The sequence below is a fragment of the Stegostoma tigrinum genome, chromosome 41 (genome assembly GCF_030684315.1).
Source record: "Stegostoma tigrinum isolate sSteTig4 chromosome 41, sSteTig4.hap1, whole genome shotgun sequence".
In the NCBI taxonomy this organism is placed as follows: domain Eukaryota; kingdom Metazoa; phylum Chordata; class Chondrichthyes; order Orectolobiformes; family Stegostomatidae; genus Stegostoma; species Stegostoma tigrinum.
In genome coordinates this window covers 6875626-6902574 of record NC_081394.1, presented here as the reverse complement: position 1 = coordinate 6902574, position 26949 = coordinate 6875626, and the positions used below count along the sequence as shown (strand labels likewise).

The following is a 26949-nucleotide window of genomic DNA, read 5'->3' as shown; positions in this document are numbered from 1 at the left end:
ATGTGGACAGATGATGGGAAAATGTAAAAACAACAGGTTCATTGTGGTGGGGGATTTCAATTTTCCCAAAATTAACTTGGACTCGCTTAATGCCAGGGGCTTGGATTGTGGATAATTTATTATGTGTATCCAGGACAGTTTTTTTCAAGTAATTTATACATAGTACAAATAGGGAAGGGGTTATACTAGACTTGGTACTGGGTGATAAGCCTGGTCAGGTGATCAAAGTTTCACTGGGGGAGCATCTCGGGAACAGTGACCATAATTCTGAAAGTTTTAAGTTACTTATGGATAAGGATAAGAGCAGTCCTAGGTGAAAGTATGAAGTTGGAGAAGAATAACTGTGACAATATTAGGCAGGATCTGGGGAATGTAGATTGGGGATGGCTGTTTGAGGGCAAATTCCCTCTGGCATGGGGGAATCTTTTAAAGGTCATTTGATCAGTGTTCAGGACCAGTATGTTCCTGTGAAGTCAAAGGATAAGGATGGCAAGATTCAGGAACCTTGGATGACAAGACAAATTGAGAGATTGGACAAAAAGGAAAAGGAGGCATATGTAAGGTTTAATAAACTGAAGACAGACAGAAACAAAACTGGAGAGAACTCAAACAAGGAATTAGGAAGGCTTAAAGGGGCCATACAATGTACCCAGCAGACAGCATTAAGAGAAATCCCCAAGGCATTTCACTGGAGCAGGGAAAGGTAGGCTCACTCAGGCACACATTTGTGTGCGGAGCCAGAGGAAGTGAACAAAACTTCCAATGAAGAGCCTGGACTGGCACCCACAAAGGAGAAAGATGTGTTGGATGGTGAGTTCTAACAGAGAGATGTTCATACTCTAGGGATGCCAACATCAAAAATGGTGTTGTGTGACCCGAAAAACCAAGTCAAACAAGTCCCTGGGATCCCTCCCAGAATGCTGAGGGGCAGGTGAAAAAAAGCCAATGGGGCCTCTTTCTTTCTTGTCAGAAACCCCTGCACCCTCCCCAGTCACAGGAGAGGCACCAGAGGACTGGAGAATAACCAACGCTGCCCTCTCCCCCACTCTATTCGAGAAGGGCAAACATTGACAATCCTAGATCAGCGGTAGGAAAACTACTGGAGAAGACCCTTTGGGACAGGATCTACCCTAACCCCGAAAAGCCTGACCCTACTAGTGATAGGCAGACCAGCTCTGCCTGGGGAAAGCCAGACCCCCGAAAACCTGACTGACTACCCTAGGGAAATAATAAAGATGAGAACAGGGCAGAGATGCTGTCCACATGGACCCTAGCAAGGCCCTTGACAATTCACAGAGTCCTTATAGTGGGGAAGCAGGCTATTCAGCCCGATTCTCCAAAGAGCAGCCACCAAGCCACTACCCTATCCCTGTAACCGTACGTTTCTCATCATTAATCTACCAAGCCTGCTCATCTCTGGACATTATGGGACAATTTAGCATGACCAATCCAGCTAATCTGCACATCTTTGGGTTTTAGGAGGAAACCAGAGCACCGAGTGGAAACCCATGAAGACATGAGGAGAACGTGCAAACTCTGCACAGACAGTCACCTGAGGGTGGAATTGAACCTGGGTCCCTGGCGCTATGAGGCAGCAATGCTAACCACTGAGCCACCTCAGGGCAAGCTAAAACCACAAAAGGTAAAGTCACATGGGATCCATGGTGCCATATTGATTCCATCAGACGCTCTCTGCAATTGGACAGAGGCAATTCTTCAAAAAAACCTTGACTGGCTAAACCCTTCTTAGTTTGATACCTCTCTGGCTGGTCCAAGTTGGAATCAAGAGGTGTCCAGTGGGTTAGGGTGAAGACCTGGCCACAGGTAAGCCATTGGACAATTGGAGAATGGGGTAATAAATGCTGGTCTAACTAACACTGCCACTCTGACAGCAAATCATGAATTTAGGTTAAAGTACCGGGAATTGCGCCAGCTCTTTTCCAAATAGACACTCCATTGTAATTAACTTGATCAGGTCTTGGCTGTGATTCCATTAGACTTTAATAATTGAGTGGTCCCCACAAGTTTGTAGAAGATGAAAATTGAATCATTCTTTAAGATGTTGTGTGAAGGGAGATAATACTGTTGGATAGGACAGCTGGTTGTGCTTTTTCTGTCAGTTTCAGTGTAGTTTCTGGCTTGGTTGGGGTACGGAGATGTGTTGGTAAAGCCCTCAGTGTCCCTCTGAATGGAAACAAATAGGAAATTAGCATTTTTGGCATGAAATGTACAATGCCTTATTGAAGCTACATTAACCCTACAGTTACAGTGCTCTGTCAACACTCAAATAAAGAAAGCTAATAAAAACACATACATTATTACATCGAAAGCTGATGCAAAAGACTTGAGGAATGTTAGAATTAACTCAAAGAAGTGAATGTAAGAAGCGGTTGGGACTTATATTGAATTTAATCACAGCCCTCTGGACTGCTGTTTTCTCTCTGGAACGCTGCACCAGAGGTAGAATATATTGGCTTTTGAGAGGTTACAACACAGATTCATGATAATGATAACTTCAGGCAATGATTACAAATACCAATTGTTGGAACATGGTTTAAACATGGCTCCTGGATGAGTGCAGCTCCAACAACACTCAAGAAGTTTGACACCATCCAGGCCAAAGCAGCCTGCTTGATTTGCACCACATCCACATGCACCCACTCTCTCCACCTCTGACAGTCAGTAGCAGCAGCTTGTACGATCTACAAGATGTATTGCAGAAATTCAACAAAGATCCTTAGACAGCCAAACCTATGACCTCCACCATCTGGAAGGGCAAGGGCAGCAGATACATGGGAACACCACCCCCTGCAAGTTTCTGTCTAAGCCCCTCACCATCCTGACTTGGAAATATGTTGCCATTCCTTCAGCATTGCTGGGTCAAAATTCTGGAATTCCCTCCCTAATGGCTTTGTGGATTTACTTATAGCACTTGGACTGCAATGGTGCAAAAAGGCAGCTCACCACCACCTGCTCAAGGGCTAACTACAGATGAATGATAAATGCTGGCCCAGCCAGGGACAGCCCTGTTCCATGAGTGAATTAAAAGAAAACACTTTGAGTTGAGAAGTGTGGAAGGTGATCAAACTGAGCTGATTGTAAATGATGAACATTGAGCCTCAGAAGTTAACATGCACAACCAAGGTGTCCAAGGATAAAGGGTTCTGAATCTCATTTAGTCATTCATGGGTAAATCAGATGACAAGAAGGTGCTGAGGAGCCAGGAACTGTGCCTTCTGGCTGGAAGGAGTAAATGGTAAAATGAGAATGTGGGAGCAGCATTGCCTCTTCATGATGAGGAAGAATCTGTTGATCAGATATGAGCCACTCTCCGTGCTGCTGTTAATAGCTTAGACCTGGCCCAATCCTCATTCCTGCGTGTGGTGAACACCAGGCCCAGTTTATCTGGAGGTGGAAAATGGATTGCATTTGCAGGGGCACAATGTAAAACAAAAACTTCTAGATTAAGCTGGGGATGGAAGAGGCAGCATGTAGCCAACGTTACCCGATATCTAGCTTTGTCAACTGTGCATTGACCATTACCGGAGTTGGGTTTGGTTCTATTAGATTAGGTTTTATTTAAGGCCTTTCTTAACAGCTTGTATGGACTTTCTTTTTACTTTGAGCTTTCTCAAAAATGAAATTATGGACCAAAGTGAAAAAGACGGGTTTGAAACAACAGCATTAGAAAGGGTGGCTGTGAGTATGGGAAAGCAAGTAACTACCCACCCATGCCACTTGTTTGAACAAGCAGTAATTGAAGAATTGATTTGGGGTCAGGATGGTGTGCAGAGGCAACTCTAGCAACATAAAGTTGATTTGTCTACAGACTACTGGTCATTTATCAGTAACAGAGACTTATTTTGCCTGCCAACACTTGTGTGATTGGTTTGCAGGTAGATGAGCAGCTTTGAACTATGAATAAGTTACAGAGAGAAAGAAAAAAAAGTTCATTCTTCCCCAACTCAGGAGTTGTCTCTCTGGTCTCTGCAGTCAAAACTCATGGTAAGCCTGAAGAAAACCAGTTTATCTTTCCTACAACAGTAGTTGTGAGCCGTGACTTTTAACATGTATATCAGTGACTTTTTAAATCAGGGAATTGGCCATTTTGAGTTTCTCACCAACCAATAGGAGAAACTTGAATATGAATGCAGGTTCTTTGAGGACTTCACAGAGTAGGAGTAGAGAGGTTTATTGCCCTTGTCGAAGAGTCTGTAACCAAAGGGCAAAAGCTAAGAATAAAGAGGAAGAATATAAACTCCCAGAGGGCATTGAATCTCTGGAATTCTTCAGCACAGTAACCTGTTGAGGCTTGGTTGTTGAGTGTAAGCAAGACTGTGATAGAGAGATTTTAATCAATAACGGAATCAAGAGTTGCGGTGTAAAGGGCGGGAAGGTGCAGCAGAAGGCTATCAGATCAGCCATGATCTCCTTGAATGACAGAGCAGAATCAATGGGCTGAATGGCCTACTTCTGCTCCTGTAACTGATGATCTAAAGTACTGAAGAAATGTGATGGCCAGGAGAAAGTCATAGCAGGTCATAAAAATCATTGCAATAATAGAGTCTGGGAACAAAAGCTAATGAAATATCTTTCCGGTGTTTCCACGCTAAACCATAACGTTTTATTCTCAATAGAAACTGAAAGAACTGTGGATGCTGTAAATCAGGAACAACAACAGAAATTTTGTTGGAAAAGCTCAGCATGTTGGGGAACATCTGTGAAGAAAAAAAAATCAGAGTTGGCATTTCAAGTCTGGTGACCCTTCCTGAGAACTGTAGTTTTATCCTGTCAGGACGTATTTCATTGTGTGTGTGTGAGAGAGTGTGTGAGAGAGAGAGAGAGAGAGAGAGAGAGAGAGAGAGAGAGAGGGGAATCTCATAAGGTGCTGTACTGATGCATTCTTTGCTGGCAAAACAAAGTTGATAGTCTGTGCACGAGTGACCTGTTGTCGATTACAGAGACATTTTCCACAAGCCAACAAGTTATGAAATTATGGTCCTCAGGCAACTGATCAGCTTGGAGCTTGGGGAACAAGTTATAGATAGAGAGAGAGAGAGAGAGAGAGAGAGAAAAGTGTTCTGTTCTTTCCCAGCTCAGAAGTGGCCTTTCTGCTCTCCACACTCAAAACTAACTTTGAACCTAAAGATAACCAGGTTAATCCTTTCTTCAGCAGTTGTTGTAAGCTGTAACATTTAACTGCTAAGCCAGAGACCTTTAGAAGACACAGCCATCTGTGTTGCTTGCCAAACAATGAAGCGTCCAGAGAAAGAGCATTGAACCAATGCATTAGCCAGCAGAAGAATCGTAAGGATCATTTCAATACCAGTGCCTGGCAACAATTCTATTGAAGTTTATTTCCTGCATTTTTCCCTCTGCCAATAGTCTACTTTATGTCTGTCAGTGTGTTAGTGAAAGTTTATAAGAGGATTGAAGTTTTGATTAATTGTGTGTGTGCTGATGCTTGATGACTCTTTAATTATAGCAAGAGTCCAATTATTTGTAACAAATAGTGATCCCTATTCCCTTCAGAATCCTGGTCCTTGCTTTGTATCAATCTGAGTTTGAAAGGCAAGTAAATTGGAAACCTTTTAAACTTCTGTGATAACTTCAGGAATCAAAGGGCTGGATTTCTAGTGTACTCCTCCAATGAGTTGTCATAAGTGGAAGAATTGTCTTACCCCTTGGTATGGTTCAGACACTCACCTGTTAAAGGGCCCATGTCGAAGTATCTGGATAAAACTATTCAGCAATAAAGTCTAGAGCTGCAACAGGACAGAAAATAAACTTAATCTTAATCATTTTGATGAGGCTTCAGCATCCTTAAATTATTTATGTTCATTCATGTACATGCATTCAGAATGCAACACAATGACCGTCTATCCATACAGTATCCAACAAATATCCCTGCGTATTCATCATCTCAAAAATAGCACTGTCCATGCGTTTGTTACATGCCTGAGTCAGTCATAAATTTTAATGTCCATTGGTCAATGTAACCTATAGGATGGTGAAGATGATGTTTGGTACATTTGCCTTTATTGGTCATTGAGTTTAGAATTTGTGGCTGTACAGGACATTGGCTAGGCCACTCTTAGAATATTGTGTTCAGTTCTGGCCTCTCTGCTTTAAGAAAGATGTTGTGAAACTTGAAAGGGTTCGGAAGAGATTTACAAGAACATTGCCGGGGTTGGAGGGCATGAGCTACAGAGAAAGGCTGAATAGGCTGGGGCTATTTTCCCTGGAGCATCAGAAGCTGAGGAATGGCCTTATGAAGGTTTCTAAAATCATAAGGTATATGGATAAAGGTGAACAGCTAAGGTCTTTTCCCCAGGGTAGGGGAGGCCAAAACTAGAGAGCACAGGTCAAGCTGACAGGGGAAAAAAATTAAAAGGAATCTAAGAAGCAGCTTTTTCACTCGTGTTTATGGAATGAGCTGCCGGTAGAGGTGGTAGAGGCTGATACAATTACAACACTTAAAGGGCATCTGGATGGGAATATGAACATGAAGGGTTTGGTGTGATATGAGCCAAATGCTGGCAAATCAGACTAGGTTAATCTAGGATATCTGATTGGCATGAACAAGTTGGACTGAAGAGTCTGTTTCCATGCTGCAATACTCTATGACTATGTAGTATGCTATACCTTCACCCAGGAACACAAGGAGGCTCACGTGCCAGTTTCATAATTTGATGGGACTCAGAATAATACAAACACTTACTTCTCTCTATCTGACTTGGCTACACATCCTTAACTACACTGACCTTGCAAAGATTGTTCAGTCCTTAGCTCTTGAGTTCTCATAAAAGTGCTGGAAAGTGGAGCGACTGTAGATTTAGAGCAGTTTCTGATGTGCTGGTCTGAAGGTCCTCTTCTGCACTATCTGCTTCTATAATTGAGTTACTACTTTTTGTGGATGAAGTTTCCATATAAATGCTACTCATTATGTGAAGATGTGCTTCTCCAAACCTGGAGATGTGGGGTAATTCTGATGTGGGTGTTACACTCTTCTTCCTCTTCTCTGTCACCCACGCTACATCTGTCCCTATCTACTTTCTATTTTCCTTTAAAATATTTTGCTGTATTTTTGTGCTGCTTCTGTCAATCCCATGCAGATTGACCTGATTAGTGGCTTGTGTATTACTGGCCATAGTGTGCGATATGACAGATGAATGAGCAGTCAGACCCTAGATGTACCAGGATCAGGGGGGCCTTGGCCTGCTGTACTCTGGTCCCTTAGGTAGCAGAACAGTTGGATAACATGAGTTAAGAAGGCAATGTGAGATACTTGGCACATGAGGTATAGAGTTTAAGAACAGAGAGGTGATGCTGGAACTATACAAATCACTGATTAGGCCACAGTGAGAGTATTGTGTGTGGTTCTGGAATCCACACTTTAAGAGGGACGTGATAGCACTGCAGATGGTGCAGAGAAATTTACCAGGATGTTGCCAGGGCTGGAGGGGTTTGGTTATGATGAGAGATTGGACAGACTGGGATTGTTTTCCTTAGAGCAGAGAAATTGGAGAGAGAATATGTTTGAGATGTATAAAATGATGAGGGGCACAGACAAGTAGGTAGGAAGAAACATTTCACCTTAATAGAGGGATCAGTGACCAGAGGGATAGATTTAAGGTAAGGGACAGAGGTTTAAAGGAGGTGTAAGGATAAAAAATATTCACCCAGAGAATGGTGGGAATCTGGAACCTACTGCATGTAAGGATGGTCGAGACAGAAACTCTCATCACTTTGAAGAAGTACTTAGATGTGCACTTATGATGCCAAGGCAAACAAGGCTATGGGCCAAGCTGTCTTTTATGTTTAATAACTATCTTTTCAAGTAAGTTTCCGATACCATCTAAATGCAGCTGTAGCTGAGTGATTGAATGTCTTTACTGTCACAGGTCAACAGTGGTAAAGAAGGCATCTGGCATGCTTACCTGCATTGTTCAGACCATTGAATGTAGGAATTGGGATGTAATGTTATGGTTGTACAGGACATTGGTGAGGCTACTTTTGGAGTACAGTTCTGGGCAACCTGCTACAGGAAGGATATTGTTAAATTGGAGGGGCTGCAGGAAAGATTTACAAGATGTTATCAAGGCAGGAGGCAATCTATATGGAGAGATTGGATAGGCTGGGATGTTTTCCACTGGGGTGTTGAAGTTTGAATCTTGTAAAGGTTTATAAAATCAGAGGCATAGATAAGGTGAATAGCAAAGGTCTTTTCCCTCAGGTGGGTCATTTCAAAACTAGAGGACATATTTTTAAGGTGAGAGGAGAAATATTTAAAAAAAATGTGAGGGATAATGTTTTCACACACAAGGTGGTTCCTATGTTGAATGAACTGTCAGAGGAAGTGATAATTGTGAGTGCAGTTATAACATTCAAAAGACATTTGGATAATACATGGATAGGAAAGGGTGAGAGAGATACGGACCAAATGCAGGCAAATGGGACTTGTTTAGTTTGGGAAACTTGGTCGGCATGGACGAGTTGAACCAGATGGTTCAATGTTGGAGATAATGGGAACTGCAGATGCTGGAGATTCCAAGATGATAAAATGTGAGGCTGGATGAACACAGCAGGCCAAGCAGCATCTCAGGAGCACAAAAGCTGGCGTTTCGGGCCTAGACCCTTCATCAGAGAGGTTCAATGTTGTATGTCTTCAGGTGCTGGGAGGCTGGATTTGAATAATTAAGTGATTCTTTCTGACAGGTACAATGAGCCTAAGGGTGTTTCTCTGTGCTGTAGCCAATGATTCTATGAATGTAATGTTACTGCCTTCAGGAATGACAATGTTGAATGAAACATCTTACCTGGCCGGGATCTGGGGCTACACCAATGCTTGTTTATTACGATGGAAAAGGCAATGATGAAGCAGAATGCCAAGGTCATCATTAACGTCAGGCCGGCCCTATATCCTTTACAGAATATAGTCAGGAGATCTGGAAGATAGAAATCAGGCATGCAAACGATGGTTAGCCTGGTGAAAGACATCCTTATTCCCTCTGCTCAAAACTTACTGGTATTTGAGTGCGAGGACTTATCCTTGTTTGGTGTTGCAGACTGGTATATTTCAAAGTCCAACAAGACTGCATACTAAGTGACACATTAATGTTTGGGGGCATCTGGTGCAGAGGAACAATGGGAAAATATCACTGTCTAAGACAGTTGCTCCCAAGCTTTCTAGCACATGTCAAAGATGTATAGGATCCATGGTGACTTGGCTGCTTGGATTCAGAATTGGCTTGACCATTGAAGGCGGGGGTAGTGGTGGAAGGATGTTCCTCTGGCTTGAGGTCAGTGACTAGTGGTGCTCCTCAGTGATCTGTGCTGGGACATCTTTTTGATGTACATAACTGACGTGCATGACAACATTGTTGGGTGGCTCAGAAAATTCGCAGACAACACGCAGATTGGTGAAGTTGTGGGTAGTGTAGAAGGCCACAGCAGGATATAGATCAGTTGCAGATATGAGTGGAGAAATGGTGGATGGAGTTTAATCTGAGTAAATGTGGAGGTGCTGCACTTTGGGAGATCAAATATTAGGCTAAAGTATACAGTTAATGGCAGGATCGTGAATAAAATTGATATAGGGAGTGACCCTGGGGTCCAAGTCCACAGGTCCCCAAAAGTGGCCACATGATCAGATAAGGCGGTATAGAAGGCATATGGCATGCTTGCTTTTATTGGATAGGGAATCGATTACAAGAATCAGGATGTCATGTTGCTACTTTATAAGACTTTGTTGAGTTCACACTTGGAGTATTGCATTCAGAGTTCTGTTCGGCACAGTACAGGAAGGATGTGGAGGCTTTGGAAAGGATGCAGAAAAAGTTTGCCAGGATGCTGCCTGAATTAGAGGGTTCGAACTACAAGGAGAGTCTAGAAAAACTTAGGTATTTTTTATCTGGAGTGGCACTAGATGAGGGAAGACCTCACAGAGGCCTATAAAATTATAAGTTGCACAGATTAGGTTGACAGTCAGAATCATTTTCCCGGAGTTTGAAATGTCTAATCCTAGGGGGTTTAAAATTGTATCAGAGATAATAGGAACTGCAGATGCTGCAGAATCCAAGATAACAAGGTGTGGAGCTGAATGAACACAGCAGGCCAAGCAGCATCTTAGGAGCCCAAAAGCTGACGTTTCGGGCCTAGACCCATCATCAGAAACATCAGCTTTTGTGCTCCTAAGATGCTGCTTGGCCTGCTGTGTTCATCCAGCTCCACACTTAGTGGGAATAAACGAACTGTATTTGGACAAGAAAATGTTGACAAATTGGAGTTTGCACATTCTGCCTGTGTCTGCCTAGGTCTCCTCTGGGTACTTACGCTTTCTCTTACAGCCCAAAGGTGCACAGACTAGGTGGATTAGCCATAGAAAATACAGGGTTACAGGGCTAGTGTAGAGGAGACGGGAACGGGTGGGATGCGCTTCAGAGGGTTGGTGTGGACTCACTGGGTCGAAAGGCCTGCTTCCACTCTGTAGGGAATTCTGAATTTCTTCTAAGAAATGTGGTTTCACAGGTATCAGTGTTTAACACACAGTTTTTCACACTATATATCATGTATATCACAGTACGTACAGCGAACAGTTCGTTTACTGGCCGCTGTGGGACCAGAATTGTACTGGTTGATAAAAATTCTGAATGATCAAACAGTCTCATAATCAAGATAAAAACATGAAATAAGTGATACAAACGTAATGCAAGGAGTATATACATCACTGCTACACGTTATTTAGAGCATGATTCACTTAAATAATAATGCAAGTTTGCCTTAAATTAAAATTAACAGCGGAGAGCCTTCTCACTCACACCCTCAACTGAGTACTCGGAGATTGTGATAATTCAGGAGAAATTAACTCAAAATTAAATCAAATGTTGATATTTGATAGGAGCAAACCAGTATATTTACTTTGAGGTAAATAAATTAAATCAAAGCTTTAATAACTGGACAGAATAATCCTGTAAAGTGGGTGGTACTGGGAGGCTGACAGTTTATTCATTAAAACAAAGTTTGCTGGAAATATATATGACGGAATCGAGTCTCACATTTCCAAGTTTTCTGGTGACATTAAACCTTGTGAGAATGTGAATGGTGACAAATGTGCAAAGTGACTGCAGAGTGATTTAGGCAAAATTCAGTGAGTGGGAAAATTTGTGGCAGATGAAATGCAATGTCTGTCAGTGAAATGGTTGTCCATTTTGTAGGAAAACAAACTAAATAGGAGAGTTTAATTTAAATGTTGACAGATTTTGAAACATCAACTTACAAAGGGTCTTGGGCTTGAATGGGCTGTTGGTCTTGCATTTCAAGAGGTTTTGAGTTCAGGAACCAGTCTTACTGCAACTTTATAGAGCCCGGGATGGCAGGTTTAATGTTTGAGGAGGGATTGGGTTGCTTGGGCTTTTTATTCATTCAGGGGATGAGTGCATCACTGGCTAGTCCAGCATTATTTACCCATCCCCAATTGCCCAGAGTCATGAGTCAACCACTTTTCTGTGTGTCTGGTGTTACATATAGGCCAGACAAAGTAAAGATGGCAGTTTTTTTCCCTACAGGACACCAGTGAACCGATGGGTTTTTCCTGACAACCGGCGATGTATTCGCAATCATCATTAGACTCTTAATTCCAGTATTTACTGAATTCAGATTCCACCAGCTGCCACGGCAGGATCAAACCCAGGTCCCCAGAACATTACCTGGGTCTCTGGATTAACAAAATAAAAGCCAAAAGGTGCTGCAGATGCTGTAAATCAGGAACAAAGTTTGAAGGAAGGGTCACTGATGTGAAATGTTAACTTTGATTATTTTCCTTCTCAGATGCTGCCAGACCTGCTGAGCTTTTCCAGCATTTTGCATTTTTGTTTCTGGATTAACAGTCCAGTGATAATACCACGAGGCCATTGCCTCCCTTAAATTTCACTGGAGCTTAGAAGAATGAGAGAGGATCTTATTGAAATGTATACAATTCAAACAGCACTGTACAGACTGGATGTAGAGACGATGTGTCCCATGGTTGGAGGTTCCAGAACAAGGGGTCACGTTCTCAGGATACATGGTAACAGTTTTGCACCAAAATGAGGAGAAATCTCTTCGCTGAGGAAGGCACAGAACCTGTGAAATCTTGTAACGCAGAGAGCAGTTACTAAATTTTAAAAAAAGCATTCACAGGTTGCAGACACCACTGGTTAGGTCAGACTGTTGGCTATCACTAATCACCCAGAGGGCATTTAAGAGTCAACCACCTTGCTGTGGGTCTGGACTCATGTGTAGATCAAAGCAGGTAAGGATGGCATTTTCATTCCCTAAAGGACATTAGTGAATAAGATGGGTTTTTCTGACAATTGATTCATGATCCTCATTAGACTCTTAATTCCAGACTTTTATTAAATTCAAACTTCACTATCTGCCATAGCAGAATTTGAACCCAGGATATTGTCTGGGTCTCAGAATTAATAGCCCAGTGACAAAAGCACTAGGCTATCACCTTCCCATATGTATTTGTGAAAGAAAAAAAAATAGGTTTCTGTGCACAACACACATGTTGCAAGTATCAGGAAGGCTAATGGTATATTGGCCATTATTCCAAGGGATTTGGAATAAGAGTTTTAAGGAAGTCTTAATTAAACTGTGCACAGCGTTGGTGCGGCCACAACTGAAGTACCGGCAGTTTTGGTCCCCTTATTCAAAGAAAGATATTATTTCATTGGAGGACATTCAGAGAAGGTTCACGAGAATCATTCTCAAATAGAGAGATTGTCTTATGAGCAAAGGCTAAACAGGTTGTGTGCTCACTGGATTTAGAAGAATGAGAGGTGATCTGATTGCATATGTAGAATTTTTATGGGGCTTGACCTAGTTAATGCCAAGAGGATGTTTCTTCTCACGAAAAGTCCAGGACTAGTGGACATAATCTCAGAATAAAGGGACAGTGACTGAAATGAGGAATTTCTTCTCTCAGAAGGTTGTGAGCCTTTAGAACTCTTGCAACAGAGAAATGTGAAGGCAGAGTCCTTGCATTTATTTAAGGTTGAGATAGATAGATTCTTGTCAGTTGGGGAATCCAAGATTATGGGAAAAGGGCAAGGAAGTGGATGGGAGCAGTTTCGGATCAACCATGGTCCTACTGAATGGTGGAGCTGGTTCGAGGGGCTAAATGGCCTACTCCTGTTCCTATTTCTTGTGGTCTTATAGTCTTCAAAGCTGAAGTATCAAAGGTGACGGGGAGAACTTGGGAGTATAGCACTGAGGTAAAGGATCATTCACGTTCGTGTTGAGTGATGGCATAGGCTCAATGGGCTGAGTGGCCTACCCCTGTTCCTATTTTCTGCACTTGGTTGATATGTGGGATCTGACACTTACCATGGATTTCACCCATAGCTCTTTGTTGCTTCTCGTAGATGTGCTTACCAATGAAGAAAATGCAAACCAAAACCAGAAGAATTGAAATGGCCAGACTAATATTGTAGGCTGTACAATCTGCAGAGAAGCCTGTCAAGAATGGAATTCATGGATCAGTTTTGCAAAAGAACTCAATTTATTTGACAATGCAAATCTGAAAGCTTGGGTTACCTCTCTTGCCCAACAGTTACACACTGGTTGGTGTACAAGACAATGGTAAGGACAAATGAGGAGTACTACATGCAGTTCAGGTTGCCCTCCTATGTCAAGGTTATTATTAAACTAGAAAGTGTGCAAGGAATATTAGCTAGGATGCTACCTGGACTGGACGGTCTGAGTCCTAAGGACAGACTCGGACTTTTTTTCCCCTGGAGCACGGGAAACAGAAAGGTGACCTTGCAGTAGTTGAGAAAGTCATGAGAAGCATAGATAAGGTGGACAGTAGACAGCTTGTCTCAATGGTAGGGGAGTCTAAAACTGGAGGGCATAGGTTTAAAGTGAGAGGGGTGAGGTACAAAAGGGACAGTATTTTCCATACAGAGGGTCTGGAATGGGCTACCAGAGGTCATGGGGGAGGCAAATACAATTTTGTCACTTAAGAAACATTTTGACAGGTACATGGATGGGATAGGCAATGAGGGGTTTGGGCCAAATGCAGGCAAACAGGGCTAGTTTAATTGTGAAAACTGGGCCAAAATTAGGCCAAAGAGCTTGTTTTTGTGCTGTAAACCTCTATGATTCTATGACTATGATTCTGTTAACATTTGTGGGATCTTGCAGCACATAAAGTGGTTATACCAATACACTGCATTACAACAGGGCAGTACAAAAAGGCTTAACTGACCTAAATATTCTTGAACAAGTTAAAGCTGTGAAAAGGATATAGATCTACAAACACTTTATGCCTCTACTGGGGTGGGAGGAGGTCTTGCATCATTGAAGTAAAGAAACATGTTGACTTCTGGTGCGAAAATTAGGAATGTTGTCATTTATTGTGAGGAGAATGCAATATAAAAGTAGGGAAAAGGGCAGCGGTATATATCGGAGGAATAACGGATCAGCCATGATCCTATTGAATGCAGGCTTGAAGGGCTGAATGGTCACCTCCTATTCCTATTCCTTATGGTCTTAGGGAAATTTTACAGCAGTTGTACAAGGCATTTTGGGGCCTTATCAGTAACACTGTGCACAGAGTAGGTCTCCTTATTTGAAAAATTATATAATTGTTTTAGAAATAGTTCCACTCAACTGATTTGTGGGATGAGGAAAGATTGTATAGTCATAGAGTCATACAGCATGGAATAAGACCTTTCAGTTCAACTCATACATGCCAACCAAGTTTCCCAAACTAAACTCACCCCACTTGCCTGCATTTGGCCCATATCCCTCTCAACATTTCCTGACTCTGTACCTTTTATGTCCATGTGTCTTTTGGATGTCGTAACTGTACCAGCATCTACCATGTTCTCTGACAGATCAATCCATATTTGAACCAACGCATGTGTGAAAAAGTTGGCCCTTCAGTTCCTTTTAAACCTTTCCCCTCTCATATGAAAACCCAAGTTTTGAAATCCTACAGCCTAGGAAAAATTCACCTTATCTATACCACTCATGATTTTATAAGCCTCCATAAAGTCACCCCTCAACCTCCTGCGCTCCAGTGAGAAATGTCCCAGCCCATCCTTAACTCAAACCCTCCTGGCAACATCCTTGCAAATCTTTTCTGAACCCTCCCTAATCTAATAGTATCCTTCCTCGAGCAGGGCAACCAGAATGGACACAATACTCCCAAAGTGGTCTCACCAATGCCCTGCCCAACCACAACATGATGTCCCAACCCTATACTCAATGGTCTGAGCATTGAAGGAAAACATGCTAAATGCCTTCTTAACCACCCTGTCTAATTATGATGCAACTTTCAAATAACTATGTACCCGAACACCTAGGCTCCTGTTTTCTACAATACTACCAGGACCCTACCATTAACTGTATGAATCCTACCTTTGTTTGTTTTACAAAAATGCGATACCTTGCATTTATGCATGTTAAACTCCATCTGCCATACTTCAACCCATTGGCCCAACTGAGTAAGATCCACTTGAAATCTTAGATAACCTTCTTCACTGCCCACTATACCACCAAATTTGTTGTCATCCCTAAACGTACTTTGGGCAAATAGGAGGTGGAATTACTGACTCATAGAGGTATAGTCAAGATAGCCCCAGAGGGCCCCTCTCTCGCTGAAGAAAGACAATGAGTTTAACCTGAGGATCACTGCACCACAGGTGAGGTGAGGTTGAGAAAACAAAACTTACATGGGAACCTCAGCTGGTAAAGGAACTGAACTGAGATTGGGGGTGTCACTCCATTGCAAATCAGCCAACTGAGCTGACTACCATCCCAATGAAATCTGAAGTCCCCGAGGCATCTCAGTACTTGGGAGGAGTGTTTCCTCTAGTGAGGAAGCTAGTAAAATAAATAAGTAAATGTTAAGCCGCACAGCATGGAAACAGGCTCTTCAGTCCGACACATCCATGCTGACCAAGTTTCTCGAATTAAACTGGCCTCATTTGCCTGAATTTGGCCCATATCCTTCCAAACCTTTCCTAGTCATGTACCTGGCCAAATGCCTATTAAGTGTTGCAAATATTCCTTCACCCATCACATTCCCCGGCAATTCATTCCACATATGAGTCACACTCTGTGTGAAAACGTTTCCCCTCACATCCCTTTTAAATCTTTCCCCTCCCACTTTAAACTATGACCCGTGGTTTTGAACTTCCCCACCCGCGGCAGTTCAACAGTGGGAGTAAAACAGCTATCACTTGCAGACCCATTGCAAATGCTGTCACCCTAATCTAATTAAACTGGACTAGCTGGGGATGGAAACCTCCGTGGAGGGACAAGATATTCCAGATAATTTGGTTTGTAATCAAATGTGCAAAGTGAGTGCAAATTTTTGGCAAATAATTTTTTAATCCAACAAGTGTAGCAGTTACTCACTGAATACTTGAAGAGTGATATTGGCTGATGCTTTGCTACCAGAGGGGGACTCCAGAGTGATAGTAAACTCTGAGAAGCCGTAAGTGTAAACAGAGGTTAGAAGGAGGGAGGCATTTGGTAAGAGGTCCATATCGTGGAACTTGTGCTGTGACATATTCTGATTGGTGCCGTTCCACTGGAAAAGTGTGTAGCCATTGGCGCTCCAGGTTCCGTTCTTCACTTCCCCAGATATACGTACAGAAAGGATGACACTGGCTCCAGCTTCTGCATTGATGCTGCTGAGCACTGGAGAGACGCTGAGAGGCTGTGGTTTATCTGTGAGACACGACAATGGTTCAGTAAACTACATTAAACTTATTCCAACTGATCATTTCGACAGAGGGTCAACTTGCCATTTCTATATGTGGCTGAGAAAGATGGACCTAAATCCAATGACCAATTCAGTTCTCGTTTTTAATCATGTTTTTAGTCATTCATAGAATGAGGGCTTTGCTGGCTGGCCCAGAATTTATTACCTGCCCCTAATTGCCCCTTGAGAAAGTGGTGGTGAACTGCGATCTTGAGCCGCTGCAGTCCATGTGCTGTATATTGACCCACAGTGGCATTTGGGAGGGAATTCCAGGATTTTGACCCAGTGACAGTGAAGGATCAGCAATATATTTCCAAGTCTGGATGGAGAGTGACTTGGAGGGGACCTTGTAGGGGGTGGTTTTCACATGTATTGCTGCCCTTGTCCTTCTAGTTAGAAGTGCTCGTGTGTTTGGAAAATGCTGTCTAAGGATTTTTGGTGAACTTCTGCCGTGCTTCTTGTTCATTGTACGCACTGCTGCTACTAAGCGTCAGTAGTGGAGGGAATGGATGCTGGTGGATGTGGTGCCAACCAAGCAGGCAGCTTTGTCCTGGATGATGTCAAGCTTCTTGAGTGTTGCTGAAGCTGCACTGCTCCAGGCAAGGGGGGACTTGTGCCTTGTAGATTATGGACAGGCTTTCAGGAGTCAGGAGATGCGTTAGTGCTAGATTCCTAACCTCTGACCTGCTCTCATAGCCACGGTATTTATGTGGATGGCCCCATTCAGTTTCTGGTCAATGATAATGGATGTTGATAGTGGGGGGATTCAGTTACGGTGATACCCTTGAATGTCAAGGGGCAATGGTTAGATTCTCTCTCGTTAATTATTGCATGGTATATGGGAGTTGCTGAGAAAAGCAGCAGTTATTGCCCAAGCCTAATTGCCCTTCAAGTGAGCAGTTCAGTGGATTATTTCAGTGGGCAGTCAAGCTTCAACCTCATTGTTGTGGGTCTGGAGTCAGACCAGATAAGGACAGCTCATTTCCTTCCTGAAAGAAACATGAGGCAACACTGTAGATTCTTATGACAATTGTTTCATTGAGGGTTCAATTTATGAATGGAATCTAAAGTCTGCAGGCTGCATTTAACCCACATCCCCAGAATATTGGTCATGGTGCCCAGTCTATCAGTTGAACGACATTAATGTTACACCACTGTGTCTTCTCATGCCGATTGTGCAATTTAAGTTATCTATTGTGTTTTTGGCAAATGCTAAGCTTGTGAAAGACTGTAATGACCAGCATGGATTGAAGAAAGAGATTTCCATCCCTTCGCAGCCTTCAGCTGCTGTGCTGCAACAGACGTGTGGCAACTCTAAAGGGGTTGCAGGAGCTGCTCGATCTGGGTGAATATATGCACACGCCTTTGAAGGTGGCAGGACAGATTCAGAGGTTGGATTGAAAAGAATGCAGTACCCTCAGCTTTATTAGTAGGGGCACAGAGTATAAGAGTGAGGGGGTGATGTTGATTTTACAGAAGAGGTTAGGTTGGCATCAAGTGGAGTACTACAACCCGTTCTGGGCACCATACTGCAGGCACTAGAGAAGGTGCAGAAAACATTCAGGGACATGAATGCACTGAAGTTCCTTCAATAGCATATTCTGAACTCAGGACCACGTCCATCTAGAAGGACGAGGGCAACAGATACATGGGAACACCAACCCTTTCAAGTGCCCCTCCAGACACTCACTGTCTTGAGTTGGAAACTTATCGTCATTCCTTCAGTGCTGGTGGGTGACATATCCTGTCACCCTGAAATAGTGCTGTGGCTGTATTTTATTTCAAATTAATTTTTGTGGGATGTGGGCATCGTTGACTGAGCCAGCATTTATTGCCCATCCCTAGATGTCCCTTGAAAAGGTGATGGTGAGCTGCCTTCTTGAACTGCTGCAGTACATCTGCTGTAGGTTGACCCACAATGACCTTAGGGAAAGTATTCCAGGATTTTAACCCAATGATACTGAAGGAATGGTGATATATTTCCAAGTCAGGATGTTGAGTGGCTTGGAGGGGAACTTGAAGGTAATTGTGTTCCCATGTATCTGCTACCCCTGTCCTTCTAGAGGGAAGTGGTGGTGTGTTTGAAAGGTGCTGTCTGAGGATCTTTTAATTATTTTCTGCAGCGCATCTTGTAGATAGTACACACTGCCATGATTGAGTATCAGTGGTGGAAGGAGTGGATGCTGGTGGATGTAGGGCCAATCAAGTGAATTGCTTTATCCTAGATGGTGTAGCACTTCTTGAGTGTTGTTGAGCTGCACCCATCCAGGGAAGTGGAGAGTATTCCATCACACTTCCACCTTGTGCCTTTTAGATGGTGGATAGGCTTTGCAAATTCAGGAGGTGCAGTATTCTTAGCCTCTGACCTGTTCCTGTAGCCATTGTGTTTATGTGATAAGTCTAGTTGTGTTTCTGGTCAATGGTAACCACAAGCCATGCACATCCCAAAGATTGCCACTGTCCTCAAAAGCAGTTCACCACTAACTTTGCCAGGGCAATTAAGGACGGGCAACAAATATGTTCTGAGTGAGTGATACCCACGTCCTGAATAATAAAAATAATAAAATGCAAATAAATAAAAACACTCCTGCTGTGATTTGTCTCAAAAATACTTGACACAGCTGATGTTTAGCAATCATTTGGAGAATTAGAAAGAATACTCAACCTGTGACAAAAACAGAAATTGCTATTGAAACTCAGCAGGTCTAGTAGCATCTGTGGGAGAGAAAGCTGAGTTGGGTCCAGTTCTAAGCTCCTTTCCATAGGAAAGATGTTATGAAACTTGAGAGGATTTAGAAAAAAATTGGCAAGAATATTGCTAGGGTTGGAGCGTTTGAGCTATCAGAGGCTGAGAGGTGATGTTACAGAGGTTTATAAAATCATGAGGGGCATGAATAGGGTGAACAGACAAGGTCTTTCCCCCCAGAGTGGGGGAGTCCAAAACTAGAGGGCATTGTCTTAAGGTGAGGGGGGAAAGATTTAAAAGGGACCTACGGGGCAACTTCTTCATGCATATTCATGTGTATTGAATGAACTGCCAGAGGAAGTAGTGAAGGCTGGTACATTTACAACATTTAAAAGGCAACTGGATATGAATAGGAAGTGTTTGTAGGGAAATGGGCCAAATGTTGGCAAAAGTGACTAGATTTAGTTAGGATATCTGACTGGCATGGATGAGTTACACCAAAGAGTCTGTTTCCACGCGATGCAGCTCTATGAGTCTATGACCCTTCCTCAGTACACTGCCAAACCTGCTGAGATTCACCAACAATTGCTGTTTTCGTTTCAGATTTCCACCATCTGCAGTTCTTTGTTCCACTTCATATTCAACTTGTAGTTGATAATTCTGGAAAAAGATTAGCAATGTTAGAAAGGCAACCTGCTTTTCTTTATTTTGGAAATTGCAGCAACTTACCGTAGACATTCAGCTCAACCTTAGCTGTCCTTGTGTTGCCAGATGCTGTACTCATGGTCACATCATATTCTCCAGTGTCCAAAGCGCTCACAGACTTTAGTTTCAGAGAAGTCTTGGAAGATATTGCTGCCCGTCCGGTGTAATCGGGGCTGATCTCTGGGAATGTGTCACGCCACCAGGCAACTACATTCCCCCCAAACATCCAGCTCCCATTCTTCACCTCCTCTGAAGGGCTCACAGACAGGATGACTGTGTCCCCAGCAACCACATTAATCTTGCTGCTTTTGACACTGATGGTAAAAGGAGCAGACTTTTCTAGGTGAAAGTAAACAAAAAAAATCTGTGATATTTTCCAATGATGGAACTGATAATACTCCAGATTCTGCAGTTGTAATGACAGTGAGATTGCCAATGTCTTACCCACTTACAACTGTGAGGTATCTTGGATCTTCTGGCATTCAATCATGGATAATCACACATACTAATCCTTACTTACTCATCCATGTTATTTGTTGGCGGTCAACCAACTCAGTTGGCTGGATGGCTAGTGAGTGATGGCAACAGAATGAGTTCAATTCTCACACCAGCTAAGGTTACCACGAACTACTTTCCTTTTCAAATCATTGACTTAACAGCAGGAGACAGAGAGTGGTGGTGGAGGATAGTTTTTCGAGGCCTGTCAGTAGCGGTGTTCCATAGAGATCAGTGCTGTGTCCTCTTTATTTGCCATTTATATGAATGATTTGGATGAGTGTCTAGAAAGCATGGTTAAGTAATTTTGCAGATGATATCAAAATTGGTGGCATAGGAGATGGTGAAAAAGGTTTTCTAAGATCACAAAGAGATCTTGGCCAAATTGGTCAATGGGCTGGAAAATGGCAGATGAAGTTCAGTCTGAATAAATGTGAGGTATTGCATGTTGGTAGGGCTTATATAATTAATGGTTAGACCTTGGGTATTATTGTAGAACAGACGTACCAAGGGGATTGGGCACGTAACATATTGACAGGATGGTTAAAACGTTGTTTGGAATTCTTGCCTTCATTGCTCAATCCTTTGAGCATAGGAGTTGGAAAGTCATGTTGAGGTTGTACAGGGCTTTGGTGGAGCCTCTTCTGGAATACTGTGTCCAGTTCTGGCCACCCAGTTATAGGAAGAATATTATCAATTTGGAGAAGGTTCAAAGGAAATTTACTAGGATGTTGCCAGGTACGGAAGGTTTGAATTATAATGAAATTCTGAATCGGCTGGGAGTATTTTCTCTGGAGCTTAGAAGATTGAGAGGTGACCCTAGAAAAGTTTATAAAATAATGAGGGCTTTTAATGAGGGTCAATGGGAGATGTCTTTTCCCTAAGATGGGGTACTTCAAGACTAGAGGCACATTTTTAAGTTGAGAAAACAGAGATTTGAAAACAGTCATGAGGGACAAATTTTTTATGTCGAGGGTGGCTCATGTGTGGAATTTGCTGAGGAAGTGTTGGATGTAGGCACAATTACAATGTTTAAAAGACATTGGAATAAGTACATGACTAGGAAGAGTTTGCAGGGATATGGGCCAGGAATAGGCAGGTGGGCCTAATTAAGTTTGGGAGAATTGTCAGCATGGGCTCAGGAAGGACATACTAGCCCTGAAGCGGAGATTCACATGGATGATCCCTGGAATGTAGCTTTAACGTATGATGAACGGCTAAGGATCCTGGGATTGTACTCATTAGAGTTCAGAAGGTTGAGCGGAGATCTAATAGAAACTTACGAGATAAAGTATGGTTTAGAAGGGGTGGACGCTAGGAAGTTGTTTCTGTTAGGCGGGGAGACTAGGAGCCGTGGGCACAGCCTTAAAATTAGAGGGGGTAAATTTAAATCTGAAATGAGACGACATTTTTTCAGCCAGAGAGTGGTCAACTTGTGGAATTCATTGCCACGGAGTGCAGTGGAGGCCAAGACATTGGATGCCTTTAAGGCAGAGATTGAAAAATTCTTGATCTCAGAAGGAATCAAAGGCTGCGGGGAGAGTGCAGGGAAGTGGTGTTGAAATACCCATCAACCATGATTTAAATGGCAGAGTGGACTTGATGGGCTGAACGGCCTTACTCCCACTCCTATGTCATATGGTCATATGGCTGGTTGGACCAAAGGGCCTATTTCCATGCTGTATGACTGTATGATTCTTTGAATGTGTGAGGTGTAGTAGCTTTCAGGTCAAACCACCACGTGTTCTCTCTCTCTCTCTGGCTGGACTATTGAGACGTAACATTATTTGATAATTCGGACATCATATCAAGCAGGGCTGGGGGAGCGGGAGACAATCAATTCAATTGAGGTGTTGTCTGAAAGCTGCTTACTTTGCAATGCATGAGCTGCCTGTGACTAAGTGTCACAATGCCAGAACTATATGCTGAGGGATGCACAAGATATCAGGCCAGCTTTGGCAGCAAAAAATGGCTGAGTTGAATCTTACAGAGTGGACTGTTTGGAGCCTCTCAGGCTGGATAGGTTACAAAGATAAGTTCTGTGTGAATATTAAAAGCATTGAAACACCACTGAGGCAACTGAAAGTCAAATTAACTCTGTGGAGAAAAGTTGAATTTACTTATAATCTCTGTCGTACTTATTGTGGCAAGCTTTGGAATGTACTTTAACAAATTTAACCAAAAATCCATTTTTTGAGGGAACATAAAGTGACTGTAAACTGATATTTTTGGTCACCCTATTTAAGAAATGATATTATTTCATTGGAGACAGTTCAGAGAAGGTTCACTCCAATGATCCCTTGTGCAGAGAGATTGTTTTATGAGCAAATGGGACACACTGTAGCTCAGTGGTTAGCACTGCTGTCTCACAGTGCCAGGGGCCTGGATTTGATTCCACTCTCAGGCAACAGTCTGTGTTGGGTTTGCCCAATCTCCCTGCATTTGCGTGGGTTTCCTCCGGATGCTCTGGTTTCCTCCCACAGTCCAAAGATGTGCAGGGTAGGGTGGATTGGCCATGGTAAATGGAGGGAGAGTGGGTCTGGGTGGGATGCTCCTTGGAGCATCAGTGTGGAATCGATGGGTTGAATGGCCTGCATGCACATTATAGGGATTCTGTGAATCAAAGGTTAAACAGATTGGGACTCTATTCACTGTAGTTTAGAAGAATGAGAGGTGATCTCATTGAAAGATTTTTAAGGGGCTTGACAGAGTAGATGATCTTTCCCCTTATGAGAGAGTCTAGGACCACAGGGCACAATTTCAGAATAAAGAGGTGCAAATTTAAGACTGAAAGAGTGGCAATTTCTTATTTCTGAGCATTGGGAGTCTTTGGAACTCCTTGCCACAGAGAGTTGGGGGGGGGCAGAGTCCTTGTGTGTATTTAATGTTGAAGTAGATACATTCTTAATCAGCTGGAGAATCAAGGGTTATGGGGAAAGGGCCGTGAAGTGGATGTGAGAAATGTCAGATGAGAGATTAAATGGTGGAGCAGGCTTGAGGGGCTGAATGGTCTACTCCTGCTCCTATTTCTTACGATCTTATGGACAGAATTCCAATCTTTTAGTTTAGAGTTTGGCTGAATTATACATTATATCTCAATGATACATTTGACACAGAATAAAATCCTGCTCCAAACCATGATGGACAGAAAGAAGCAAGAGCTGGAAATAACTGGAGAAACCCAGCGTGTCTGAGAGCAGCCACCAAGAGAGAAAAAGTAATGTCAATGTTTCGGGTCCAGTGTGTTCTGAAGAAGGGTCGCTGGACTCAAGTGTTATATCTGCTTTTAATCTTCACAAATGCAGCCGGACCTGCTGTGTTTCTCCAGCAATTTGTGCCTTTCATCTCAGAGCTTAAGCATCTACAGTTCTTTGTTTTATGAACAGAAATGTTTTTTTCACACACATACATGCATATATCACAAAATCCCCAATTCAAGTTTTGGTCATTGAGCCATACAGCACAGAAACAGACCCTTCAGTCTAACCAGTCCATGCCGACCATAATCCCAAACTAAACTAGCCCCACCTGCCTATGCTTGCTCCGTATCCCCACAAACATTTCCTATTTATGTACTTCTCTAAATGCCTTTTCAACATTGTAACTGTAGCCACATCCACCACTTCCTCAGGAAGTTCATTCCACATACAAGCCACTCTCTGTATAAAAAAAATGCTGCTCAGCTCTTTCTTAAATCTTTCTCACCTTAAAAATATGCCCCCTAGTCTTGACAGACCCCATCCTAGTGAAAGGATGCCTGCCATTCACCTTATCCATGTCCCTCATTATTGTAAAATAAACCTCTATAACGTCACCTCTCAACCTCTTACACTTTAGTGAAAGGACTCCCAGCTTATTTAGAGTTTAAAGGCGTGAGGCTGGAAAATTACAGCAGGTCATACAGTATCCAAGTAGCAGGAAAGTCAATGTTTTGGGCTGAAACTGTTTTTCAGAATATCTTACTCATAGACCCTGGTTTCCAGCATCTGCAGTCCTTATTGTTTCCCAGCCTATCCAGCCTCTCTTTATCACTCCAAACCTCCATTCACAACAACATCCGGGTAAATCTCTTCTGATTGATACCCCTCTAGCATGATACTATCCTTCCCACAGCAAATCGACCACAACTGGTCACATTACTCAAGCAGAGGCCTCACCAATGCCCTGTACATCCTCAACAGAACATCTCAAGTTCTATAGCCAAAGGTCTGACCAATGAAGGCAAACATGCTAAATTCCTTCTTATCTATATGTGATGCAGATTTCAAAGAATTATGTAACTGAACCTCTAATTATCTCTTTTCTTCAACACTCCCTGAGGCACTACTTTTAATTGCATAAGTCTTGTCTTTATTTATTTTATAAAAATGTAATACCTCACATTTATCCAAATTAAATGCCATTTGTCACTTGTCAGCCCATTGAACCAATTGATCAAGATCTCTTTGTAATCTTAGATAACCTTTGTCACTGCCCACTATCCCACCAAAGTTGGTGTCACCCTGAAACATACTAACCATGCTTTCTGTTTTCTGATCTAAATCATTTCTATAAATGACAAACAAAAGCAGACCCAGCACCAATCCCTGTGGAAAATCCTTGTCACAGGTCTCCAGCATGAGAAACAACCATTCGCCACCACTCTCTGTCTCTTACAGTTAAGCCAATTTTGTATCCAATTGGAAAGCTCACCCTGAATCCTATATGATCTAACTTTAGTAATTAGTCGACTGTGTGGAACCTTTACTAAAGTCCAAGTAAACTGGGTATACTGCCCTCCCCTCTCAATCTGATCATTGTCAATTACAAGAGACATGGAACTTACGAAATACATTCAAAGTGACCTTGGCTTTGGCCTCTTGTCCAGTGGGGGAATCCATTGTCACCCAATAATCTCCAGTGTCTTTGAGGGCCACAGAATAGAGGAGAAGGGAAGTGTTGTCCAAGAGAAGCACGTTGCGTTTGGTGTAGGCGACGTTGAGGTTGGGGGGCTCGACTGTCCAGAGGACGATTGACTCACCGTCAAACTTCCAGAAGCCACTCGAGACTGGAGAGGAAGGTCTCACTGGGAGGATGGCTGTATCACCCACTGTTGCATTCACCTCTGTCTTGTACACAAGGACACTGAAAGGCTGTGGTTCAGCTGCGGGAATAATTCCATGGCATCAGTGTTAGGAAGGAACCCAAAGCGGAACACAACATACAGAGACTGCCTTTTTCTTTAACCCAGGAGATTACAGTTCTGTCTCTGTACCCCAAAATATTGTAAGTTTCGCCCTTCTGACCCAGCCTGTTACCCAAAGAGATTCTCACCGTATGATATTAACAAGCACACTACAGAAGCGATGAGTCTAGCTCTCTCCATCCTGGCAGAAGTGCTTCTGATACAAACACTCTCCAGATTCCTGTTCCCAGGCACGTCACATGAGCAGTTTAAGAAGACTGGGAAAAGCCAAGTGACTGACTGCTGCCTGTTGATCAAACACTTGTCAACGAGCTCAGAGTGCAATCATTGTCAGATCCATTGTTCTGCCATTTCCCATCCACTTGCAATTTCTTCTGCCTGGACTCGAGACTGTGTTAGTTTCACCCTGCTTGCTTTCTCCAGATGAAAGGGATATTGGACTGAAACGTTCCCTGTGAAAAATGGCATATTCTGAGCCATTTCTGTTTTGTTCTGACAACACAACTCGACTGTGAAAAATATTGTATTGAGAAGCTCACAGCTCAGAAAGAAGGCCAATATCAATGCAGGAGTGTCGGTGTCGATAAGTTAATCAATGGCAATTCAGTTAGTCAGTGATAATGCAGTCAGTGGATGACGATTCAGTCAGTCGGTGATTCTCTTGCATTCAATCCTTCCACAAATGGGAATATGCTCTCACATTCTATTCTGTCCAAGCCCTTCATGATGTTGATTACCTCAAATCATCCCATTCCAGGCTTGTTTTCCCTGATGACAGTCCTTGGCTCTCCAGTCTGTCTTAATAACTGATGTTTCTCTTCCCTGGAAGTTTTCCTGTGAATCATTCCTGCTGTATGTCTTTGTATCAACTCTAAAGTGTACCACAGGTCATCATATTCTAGCTGAGGCTAAACTAATGTTATATACCACAGTTCAGCTTTGGAGAACAGTAGCAGGGAGGTCTTGTTGGAAGTCTAGAAGGCTTTAGTGGACCACCCCTGGAGTATGGTGTGCAGTTTTGATCTCGTTATCTGAGGAAGGATGTGCTGGCTATGGAGGGAGTGTTAATGAAAACTTAACAGACTGATTCTGGGATGGCAGCACTGACAAATGGAG

At 42.8% G+C, this 26949-nt stretch overlaps 1 protein-coding gene across 2 annotated transcripts; it reads right to left on the bottom strand.

The window, feature by feature from the left end:
* Positions 1 to 1983: 1983 nt before the first annotated feature.
* On the bottom strand, positions 1984 to 26080 carry LOC125448563 (carcinoembryonic antigen-related cell adhesion molecule 21). 2 transcript variants are annotated; one of them, XM_048523949.2, is made up of 8 exons: positions 25962 to 26080; positions 25474 to 25791; positions 20178 to 20492; positions 16414 to 16728; positions 13372 to 13500; positions 8820 to 8948; positions 5707 to 5765; positions 1984 to 2184 (listed from the first exon to the last, which is right to left on the bottom strand). In XM_048523949.2, exons 1-7 carry the CDS (start codon positions 26011 to 26013, stop codon positions 5743 to 5745), a joined length of 1281 nt encoding a protein of 426 aa, XP_048379906.2. In that variant the 5' UTR covers positions 26014 to 26080; the 3' UTR covers positions 1984 to 2184; positions 5707 to 5742. The 2 variants fall into 2 exon arrangements, with proteins under 2 accessions (XP_048379906.2, XP_048379908.2); XM_048523951.2 differs by lacking the exon at positions 13372 to 13500.
* Positions 26081 to 26949: the final 869 nt, after the last annotated feature.